We start from the raw sequence: 10,444 nt of genomic DNA, 5'->3' as shown, positions 1-10,444 counted from the left end.
TGATTTCCCTCTCCCTCCTTTAGCCAAGCAACGCCAGGTAATCCTTAGCTAGTATAGTATACATCTGAGAAGGATGAAGACGTGATTTGGTATATATCTGCATATTCGCATACACTTGTATTGTACGCACATGGATAATAAGCCTTCATCATTATTGATTAGATAATTACTATTAAGTCCTTATTCCAAACCCTCTCCCTCTGTCTGTCTGTCCCTTCATTCATTCACTACAGATTCATTTGTGTATGACAATATATTATGTAGTGCTCAATTAGAACTCATATAAATAAATAAATAGATCAATTGTTTGTTTTGCATGTTTTAGAAGTATCTATGCTTTATTCAGAGACTAGAAGAAAGAAGAAACAAAGTATTAAATTCATTAACATAATTATAATATATAAAAAATGATGTTGCTGTTATCATATTAGTTAACAAAATAATATGAATAATTCCAAGTGGTAATAATAGATTAATTATGTTTAATAATAAAATATGATGATGTTCTTTCATTTCTGTTTGTTCTTTAGTATTCTTCTCCTTCTTCACCTTGGTCAAGATCGGCAGAGTCCATACCAACCTCTTCGTAGTCTTTCTCCAAAGCAGCAAGATCTTCACGAGCCTCGGAGAATTCACCTTCTTCCATACCTTCTCCGACGTACCAATGAACAAAGGCACGCTTGGCATACATAAGATCAAACTTATGGTCAAGACGAGCCCAAGCCTCGGCAATAGCAGTTGTGTTGGACAACATACATACAGCTCTTTGTACCTTGGCCAAATCACCTCCTGGTACAACGGTTGGGGGTTGGTAGTTGATACCAACCTTGAAACCAGTGGGACACCAATCCACGAATTGAATGGATCTCTTTGTTTTTATTGTAGCGATAGCTGCATTAACGTCCTTGGGAACGACGTCTCCTCTGTACAAGAGACAGCAAGCCATGTATTTTCCATGACGAGGATCGCATTTCACCATCTGGTTAGCAGGTTCAAAACAGGAATTTGTAATTTCAGAAACGGCAAGTTGTTCATGGTAGGCCTTCTCGGATGAGATGACAGGAGCGTAGGTCACCAAGGGGAAATGGATACGGGGATAGGGCACCAAGTTAGTTTGGAATTCCGTTAAGTCGACATTGAGGGCACCATCAAAACGAAGGGAAGCAGTGATGGAGGAGACAATTTGACCAATCAATCTGTTCAAGTTAGCATAGCTGGGTCGGTCAATGTCCAAGTTTCTGCGGCAAATATCATAGATAGCCTCGTTGTCGACCATAAATGCACAGTCAGAGTGTTCAAGGGTAGTATGGGTAGTCAAGATGGCATTATAGGGTTCCACAACAGCGGTAGCAACCTAGATACAATAAAATAATCAATTAAGTACATTATTCCAGTATATGCAGTTAAGAAAATGAAGTCATACTTGAGGGGCTGGGTAGATGGAGAATTCCAACTTGGATTTCTTTCCGTAATCAACAGACAAACGTTCCATCAACAAGGAAGTGAAACCAGATCCGGTTCCTCCACCGAAGGAGTGGAATAACAAGAAACCTTGAAGACCAGAGCATTGATCAGCCAATTTACGAACGCGGTCCAAAACCAGATCAACGATTTCCTTTCCAATAGTGTAGTGACCACGAGCATAATTATTAGCAGCATCTTCCTTTCCAGTAATGAGTTGTTCAGGGTGAAACAATTGTTTGTAAGTTCCAGTTCTTACTTCATCTATAGTAAGAGGGTACAGATATATCATGTATAATTGTATAAATAAAGAATTAATTAAAGAGAAACATACCTATAACTGAGGGTTCCAAATCAATAAATACGGCACGAGGAACATGTTTCCCAGCTCCAGTTTCAGCAAAGAAGGTAGTAAAGGAGTCATCTCCACCCATCAACTTGTCAGAGGGCATAAAACCATTAGGCTGGATTCCATGTTCCAAACAGTAAAGTTCCCAACAGGCATTTCCAATTTGGCAACCGGCTTGACCAATATGAATAGAGATACATTCACGCTAATGAATAAACCAATGAATAAGTTAATAAAGCTAACTACTATATCTTACTAAATGTACATTGAAAAAAAAATCTATTTTTTTTTCCTTATATACTGCAAGTCACATTCACTAACATATATTAAAGTATGTTGTATGTATGTAAGTAACTAGACACACACCTGTACAGATAGCTTTCTTTGAGGGTAAGTATTATAAGAATAAGTGGTAGTAGTGGTATATTCGTTAGGGCCGGTTTGTTTAGTCACTTTAGTTGACATTTTTAAATTAAGTATACAAACTTTAATTTAAAGTATAAAGTTTCTGAAAAAGAAGAACCAATTTATCTAATTTAAAAAATAAAAATTCTAAAAATAAAAAAGTATATGAAAAAAAAAATTATAACTTAATATAATAATAATATACAAAATGATAAAAAGATGTATGTGCTTACATTGAATATATTTTTAATTCTGGAAATATATATTTTTTAAATTATAAAAAAGTTCATCTTGGAGGACACGGATATTTTGGGCGACCCGTTTATCAATCCCGCAGGAGCGGGGGAAGAGGGCCCTCAATCTACAAATAAAAAGTCCTCACGTAGAATAACTCGTTTCCAGCCACCATACAATAATTGTGTAGGAGGAAGAGAAGGAAACGGTGATGGGGAATGAGTCATCATCGTCGACTTATAAGGCGTGTATATATGAAGAATCTCTCCTTGATAATGAATACGGAATTTCATTTTAGTCTTCATGCTAAGAAATCTTACTTTTCATTTTGAATTAAAGGGGTAAGGATACAACAAAGACATGTCATATATAATAAAACTAGGTACGTATATAAAGCAAAATATGATAGTAAAGTATTTTTAAAGCTGTAATGTGTGTGTAAATAATATCATTCTTGGGACTTTCTTACTAATAATTACTAATGTGTATCACTCAATTTTGTCATTAATACAGGTGTGTGTGTGTTTGTGTACAGAAGTGCAAGGGCCGTAATTATTGAGTAATTAGGTACCATATGTTCAACAATAGTACTTATATCTCTACAATGAGGAGAGAAGAAAGATCTCTCCTTTCTTTGTCTTCATTTCGTTATCATCATATCATTATTAAGTAAAAATGAAGACAACACCCATAAAAGTACATAGTATCTAATAATTAAAGGTCTTATTTCCAGATGGAAAATGGCATTTATTTGCTTCTCTGTTTTTTAAATCTACAACTTTTTCAATGAACATAAAGGAAGAAAAGTAAACTTGATATGAGACAAAATCAAGTTATTATTATTATAATCATCCAGGTATGATCAAAGCATGCATAAATGAATATTTTTTCAACATATTTTTTTTTAAATATACATATTAAGAATACTTATAAATGTATTAAATTAAATACAAAACCCTCCTATGTTGATTGACGGTCATTCATTAAAAATTGAATTAAAACTTTAATTGATGATTTAATGATGAAATAATAAGGCCACGTCCTTAAAAAAACAAAAAAAAAGTTATTCAACTAGATAATTTTTGGACGAATAACAAATAGGCGGACACCATCCCTCATTTCAACAGTGATAGTACACCATTTTTTGTCATATTGTATAAGTACATAGGACTTAAGGGAACTTTTACGTAACTAATTGTTACAATATACATATGTATAATTATATGTAATTACTATTGAAATATTTGAATATTTTCTGTCAGTCATTCAAGCGTCGCTTTTTTATATAAATATTTATTTTTTTGCAAAAATCCTATGGAATATGTATATATGTAGTATATTTTTTAGAATCATATCAGTACTAAATAAACTTTCCACGATACATGAATGAAAATAATAATAATAACAAAACAGTCATTTAAAAAAATTAGTAGTAATAAAAAGGTTCCGTCTTACCTATGGTGATGTGAAATTAAACAATAATTAACTTAACTCTGTCTCAAATCATGTTTAATTATTTTACAAGATTAATTTATTCTCAACTCACCCCAGTGGAAAAAGGACCCTATATGATATATAAGGAAGGAATAATTATAGATCGGATAATGATGATGTTAAGGATTATATTATAATATGTATTAAGATTAATTATATGATTATTATCAATATGTAAAGAGTAAGTGGAAAACTTTGAAATATGCTATCAAAGTCACTCAACCTTTCAATTATTATGGATTCGTCATCTTTTAGAGGCCTTTTACTTCTGCACTGCCATTAGATGGTGTAAAGTACACCTACTTCTTTCTTAATATATGAAATAGGGTAAATATGGACATACATAATGCATAGAACGGCGATTTTCTTAGTTGTTTGTATAAGTATGTATGGTTGTATTAAATTCATTATTATAGTAACCATAGATTAATTAATTAATTAATCATAAATCAAATGAATATGTAGAGAAATAAACATAACAATAATAAAAACAATGATAGTCCATTTGAAAGTTTGATATACATATATATTAAATATTATAATAATTTGTCAAAGGGACGTATTTTTTCTATTTATAGGTTTCTAGAAATATACATATAGAAAAAGCAAAGCTTTGCAATGAAGGAGTGGTCTTTGTAGTTGTTAATTTAGTTGATGATATCATCATAAATTGTATGTAGGCATGAAAGATGGGTAGGCCGTCGTTTTTTGAGGAGTTGTGACGAAGGCGTTCTACATTTCGTATGATTTAATTAAATAACTAAATTGTTTTCTTCATTTCTTCTCTCTCTAAAAATTATCCCACGACAAGTTTCTTATGGAGGAGAAAAAAGGAGGAAAATGAGAAAGTGATGATTTTTTTCCATGATAAGGAACATGGGAGAGAGAGAAAAAAAATGGGTTTCAAGGTAATACATAGTCAAAATACATATATATATAAATGAGCATAACAGGAAGGTGAATAACCCTTTTACTCTAAATGAAAAAGAAGGAGCAACTCATCGCATATATGTAGGTATGTACTTGAGGAAGGGTCATGTCCCAAAAGAACATTTTTTTTTTCTTAAAAAAAACACACAACCTTGGAATTCCCTGCCTATGAGTGACTCATAGTTGTACATATAGAGAATATATGTATTATCTCATTACAGAATCATTTATTCAATGAAAAGACATGAAACTATGAGATACTTCTAGTATATAATAAAAAAGAACGAGGTCATATGTGAATGGGGGAACACATTTGAGGGCAAACCAATTCCAAGTGAGTGTATTTTTTTGTTTTTATAAAGATTGAGTGTGCTCAAAAAGATAAAAAGGAAATTATTCATTTAAAATATGATACAGAATAATATACATATAATAGCATAGTAGAGTAGTACAACTGATATATGATGGAAAAGGAAGCCAAGGGCATCCACACGAACGCCTTCGAGTAAACCAAAGACTCATATTATATTACGTAAGTAGACTTCACACAATTCAATGTAGTGAAGTAACAATATGATCTCTTTTTAGTATGAATGTAGTCCTTAAGTTGTCCCGAAAACAAATTTTACAAATTATATCTGTATATCAATATAATAAGTAATTGAGTGAAGGGGTTATGATATATGTCATATGTATAAAAAAGTATGTAAATATCAGTTTACATATGGGAATGGAAATACATAAATTATTATTATGAACCCTCCTCCGACACTTCTACTCTAGTCTACGTACATATATATCTACATGTACTATTCCTTATCAAAAATTTAAGCAAGTATGTATTTATATAAGAGAGACAAGAGAAGCACTCTTCAGGTGTTGCTGTTGTTGTCGTCGTCGCAATCCTCGTGCATGGCGGTAAAAGATAGAAGGGACGATCACTTCATTCGTAAAAATACTCATCAGCTAATTCAATTAGCTATTATATTACTATTAGAATCCAATTCTACTGCCACTCCAATGTACTGATCAAAGAACAAATATCCATTTTTTTTATTTAAAACAAAAAAACAATTACGCAGCCCATTTGACAATTTATAAAAACATTTATATTAATTTTTGAAATATAAGGAGAGAGTAGCTAGCACAACGTGTACTTTTGAGTACTATGATATATTGAGTACTTTTTTTAAGTAGTCCTTGTTTAATTATAAATACGTACCATTTTGTGTAGATTGAAGGTTTTTTTTTCAAGTAGATAATAAAAAAACAAAAATAAGTTTGTTAGACTTTTAAGTAAATGCGAAGGAGAATTCTATGTTTCTTCCACCACAAGTGCCTGGATTAAACTGAATTATACAAAATGATGGGAGGCAGAGTGTAAAGGAAAGAAAAAAAGAGAGAGAGAGATTTTTTTTTTTTTTTGAATTTGGATTCTCCTTTTTTCAATTCCCTCTTCTCTTCTTCTTTTTTCTTCTTCTTCCTTTCACCATTATTTAGTACCCAGAGCTGGTAGGGCCGGAGAGAGAGAGGAGGGAGAGTGGAAGAAGATGACGGAACATTGGAAACGCAAAGCTGACGTACAAATACACCTGTTCAAGCCCTAAATATTTTGTTGTAAATATGTTGTATGTATGATGATGAAAAACTGCGTATCCACTTGCCTTAATAGTAATATGAGCGCTCATTGTAGTGGGTACAATGTTTCTTCCTATTGATGTAATACCTCTATACTTATATTTTTCATATAAGGTACATAATTGGTTTGATTTTTTTCCATGAATGAGCCATGTCCGCGAGGAGAGTTATATTTGATGATGATGAGCAAAATATTATTCTCTAGAAAAGTCCTGAACATTCAAGAGATTTTATTAAATGAGGATGGATTTATTTATATGCATAATATTACATTCGCCAAATAAGGAGGACTATTGTTTCTATCGCCCATTTAATATGTGGATGGTTTCTACGACCAAAGCCTTTTTAAAGTAAAAAAAAAAAATGGCGCTACTACTCTAGCCTTTCACATCCTTTCTACATTTCATAATGATCATATATTCCACCACCACAAGCAGTAGCATTTATTTACTCCCTTAGATTTCTCTGGGAGAAGAAGAGGCTTTCTTTTCAATAAAATGGCAAGGACTTAGAAGAAGAAAACGAAAAAGAAAGATTCTTTCTATTGATAAAAAAATGGAATAGAGGCAAATGAACTTCATATTATGTATTACAATTGTACATAATATATATAGCTCACAATAGCTTAAGTCAAATTAAAATGACCTTTGCTAAAGGGTTTGTTTTTTTGCAGAGCATGGTGAAACATTATTAAAGGAGTACTATCATTATTCATTCCCAATTGTGTCTTCGTAGTACATACATGAAATATGCCCGACTTGAAATCCTGTTCTAATTATAATTAATTACGACGACGCTCATCCCTCTCATTAAAATCAATGTCAAAGACACTTCCACCTCATTTATCATCATTATACAATAAAGGTGTAATGTGTAAAAGTGTATCGATTACTTTAATCATACTTTATACCTTGCAGTGAAGCTGTATAAATCATTTTTTTCTGGGATTCAGTTTGAATCTAAATGTTCTATTTATCATTGATAAATAAGTATTAATGTATGGTTTTGTTTGTTTTCTATGAATATCCTCTATATTTCTATAATATTTTATGTACAAGGTTGTCCAGAAGTAGTGGTTATTAACTTCAACATCATATTATTAAAAATATTCTAGGATGGGGTACTATCCCACACTGCGAATTACGTGCAAGAATGTTACAACGACAATTCTGAGCACTGAAGGAACAACACATTCTCTCGGTATTTACCAATATTTTTTATGGGGGTTTTTTTTTTTGATAATTTTGACAAATTTTGACAAAATATTTTTTAAATTACCTATATTTAGAAGAGACACATTTTTTTTTAAATTGAATGTAAATTTCAAATTGTGACCGCAAACGAAACAAATCTTGAAAACATAAAAAACGTTGTCTTTTCCACCAATTAGTCAACTAGATTTTTGTCAGAGGCCTGAAACTATTGGCTTTCCTTTTAAATTGATGTTGCAATGTAGAGTATGGTCGTGGTGGAGGCCAATGTCAGTAGACAGTAGGCGTACTAGCTACAAGTCAGATACAAGGCGTTCCTCGGCAAGTTGCTCAGAACAAGGAGAAGCACATTGAATGAGATATTTGTGAATTGTAGGACAGTATTAAATCACTCAAAAAGTATAAATACATATTCTAATACACTCCATAATCTCTCACTAATTTAATTTTTTTGATGGTACTATAATTCTGGACCACCTCGTATGTTTCTATAATATTTTACATACTTGGAGAAATGCCCATTACCGTGCACGGAAAATTGTCCGTGGGAGATTACCCTGGAGAAAATTACCAGTTAGGAAAATTGCCCGTATTTTGTTTAACTTTATGATGAATAATAACCCATTATAAATTTGCTTAATATTATTTATGACAAATTTGTCATAAACATATTTGTTTGTTCCATCTCACAAAGGAAGTACCTTCAAGTGTGAGTGATATTATTGCAATCCAATCTTCTAAGAAATGGGTCGAGAGGATTGGGGTAAGGAGGGTAGGGGAAACTAAATAGGATACCTTTGGATCTTTAAAAACCGCATCACATACATCGAAAGAGCCCATTTAATATCAAAAAGTTGTTTCAATCCCTCGGGTTGGGTGTGGAAGTCTATGTAGTGTTAAAAATCAAGTATCATGGCCCGAATCAACAAGGCACATGTCTCACATTTTTTTTTTAGTATAATCTTATAGGGTATGTTAGTTCAATTCTGTAATATTACTTCATACTTCACCACACACATATTGTTGACCGGTTTTTTTGTTTTTTTTCAACCCTCCTTCATGGCAAATGCAATATAATCATTATGGAATTTATAATGTGTTATCATTCATCATGAAGTTTGAACAAAAAACGGGCAATGTTCTCTGAGTCAATTTTCCTCCAGGGCAATCTTCCACTGGAAATTTTCCCCAAGGCAGTTTTCCTAGTACCCTTTATTACTTATGGGAGTACGTAGTTGTGATATAAAGGAATGACGTGCATAGTTCAAGGATAGAAGGTCCTCCTCTTATTAAAATGATATTCAGACAGTAGTACATTATCTACACAAGTATCTGCTCATCAAAACGGTATAAATTTATTGATTTATAGACGACAAAGTCATAAAATAATATGTTAAATAATTATTATTATAATGGTATAACTAACAAATACTATATTGTTATTTTTTAAGTCATTATCTACATAATATCATTTTGTCCATTTGAATTATAAATAACGTTGGATTATATTATAATCATTAATGACTTCCTATCAGTATACTATTTTATTTTCTCTTTTTAATCGTTATTAATTAGAGTTGTATCATCGATACCAAATTTTGAAAATTGTTTACATTTTTAATGTTTAACTTTTTATTAATTACGGATTGGGAAAAAAAATCCGTAAATTTATTGTTGTTAATAAATAAACTCCGTGCTCAGGAGTCAATTAATTTCTTGCTGGCTTATGTTAGGAAATTTGGCTCAATCTTCCTTTGTTTGATATTTCAAAACAGCCTCCTCACTCCTCGGCCTCTGATCTAACTTAAACTGCCTTACTGCTACAAAAATTACCTGCGACACTAACAAAGTGCTATTTTATTATTTTACTGGTTCAGCCCACATGAGATTTAATGGTCTGGAACTGTCTCCAGTTCCTAAATGAGTTTTAAATGTTTGCCCTAGGAATTGAAATATGTTTAAACCAGTGCCGGAGTACGGACTCCTGTCTTTTTTACTGGAACTGGGACGGATACTCGAATATGACTCAGAAAATATGAACATGACTTCAGTTCTATTATATACAATATTATTCAGCAAACTTACAAAAAATAAATATTTAGTCAAAAAGTTAGTTCATGGTTTTTAGAGTAAACTGCTCAACCCAACTCCACTCGTCACAGACTTTTTGAACAACTCAGGATACAATTCAATTGTTGGGGCACTAAAAATGTCGTAATTTATAAATTGTTACTTTAAAGTTCATTTCCATTACAAACCTGCAAATTTGTATGATCTTACTATGTACTTACTCTCTCTCTCCCTTCTTTTCTTTTTTTGAATTTGTCTGAAACAACGTCGTTTAGTCCAAGGCTAATGGAAAACGTGTACGACTAATGTTTGACTTCCACCACACCTCATAATATTGACGTCATAGTGAAAGTGTGGTTGTTTGTTTTGTCAAAATTTGCTTTCTTACCCATCACTCGGTACGATACATCAATTTAAAAATTCTAGCAATAGTGACGTTATAGACTATGATGGGTTGCGTGTTTTGTCAAAATCTGCTTGTCTTGCCTAGCAGTTCGTACGATACATGGAATGGAAAATTATAGCTAGCCCGATTGCGTTATGATCTAACCTTGTATTTCTATTAACCTTGGTCTAGTCTAGCTATTTTATTGAATTGTAACTGTAATTTTATCCATAATTATATATAGATCTCGGTGTAACCGGCATTATT

General features: G+C 32.1%; 1 protein-coding gene and 1 long non-coding RNA gene across 5 annotated transcripts; one reads left to right on the top strand and one right to left on the bottom strand.

Annotated features, from left to right (window-relative positions):
• Positions 1-306: 306 nt before the first annotated feature.
• On the bottom strand, positions 307-6,238 carry LOC121127210 (tubulin alpha chain). 3 transcript variants are annotated; one of them, XM_040722568.2, is made up of 5 exons: positions 6,096-6,235; positions 3,996-4,013; positions 1,796-2,015; positions 1,424-1,725; positions 307-1,354 (listed from the first exon to the last, which is right to left on the bottom strand). In XM_040722568.2, the coding sequence occupies exons 1-5, from the start codon at positions 6,096-6,098 to the stop codon at positions 527-529; spliced, it is 1,371 nt and encodes a 456-aa protein (XP_040578502.1). In that variant the 5' UTR covers positions 6,099-6,235; the 3' UTR covers positions 307-526. The 3 variants fall into 3 exon arrangements, with proteins under 3 accessions (XP_040578502.1, XP_040578507.1, XP_040578494.1); XM_040722573.2 differs by lacking the exon at positions 3,996-4,013 and having other exon boundaries at positions 6,096-6,238; XM_040722560.2 differs by lacking the exons at positions 3,996-4,013; positions 6,096-6,235 and adding an exon at positions 2,177-2,318.
• On the top strand, positions 2,695-7,710 carry LOC121127220 (uncharacterized). 2 transcript variants are annotated; one of them, XR_005867672.2, is made up of 4 exons: positions 2,695-2,831; positions 2,963-3,118; positions 3,183-7,508; positions 7,570-7,710. It is a non-coding gene; the product is annotated as an uncharacterized lncRNA (long non-coding RNA). The 2 variants fall into 2 exon arrangements; XR_005867677.2 differs by lacking the exon at positions 7,570-7,710 and having other exon boundaries at positions 3,183-5,405; positions 5,462-6,222.
• Positions 7,711-10,444: the final 2,734 nt, after the last annotated feature.

The sequence above is a fragment of the Lepeophtheirus salmonis genome, chromosome 1 (assembly GCF_016086655.4).
Source record: "Lepeophtheirus salmonis chromosome 1, UVic_Lsal_1.4, whole genome shotgun sequence".
NCBI classification, from domain to species: Eukaryota; Metazoa; Arthropoda; class Copepoda; order Siphonostomatoida; family Caligidae; genus Lepeophtheirus; species Lepeophtheirus salmonis.
The sequence above is the reverse complement of the archived record's forward strand: the minus strand, read 5'-3'. Positions and strand labels throughout refer to the sequence as shown.

Coding starts and splice junctions, on each gene's coding strand:
- LOC121127210 (XM_040722560.2), bottom strand. CDS start 2,275: ATGTCAACTAAAGTGACTAAACAAACCGGCCCTAACGAATATACCACT. Junction 1,726..1,795: donor TTTGGAACCCTCAGTTATAG/GTATGTTTCTCT, acceptor CTCTTACTATAG/ATGAAGTAAGAACTGGAACT. Junction 1,355..1,423: donor CCATCTACCCAGCCCCTCAA/GTATGACTTCAT, acceptor TATTGTATCTAG/GTTGCTACCGCTGTTGTGGA.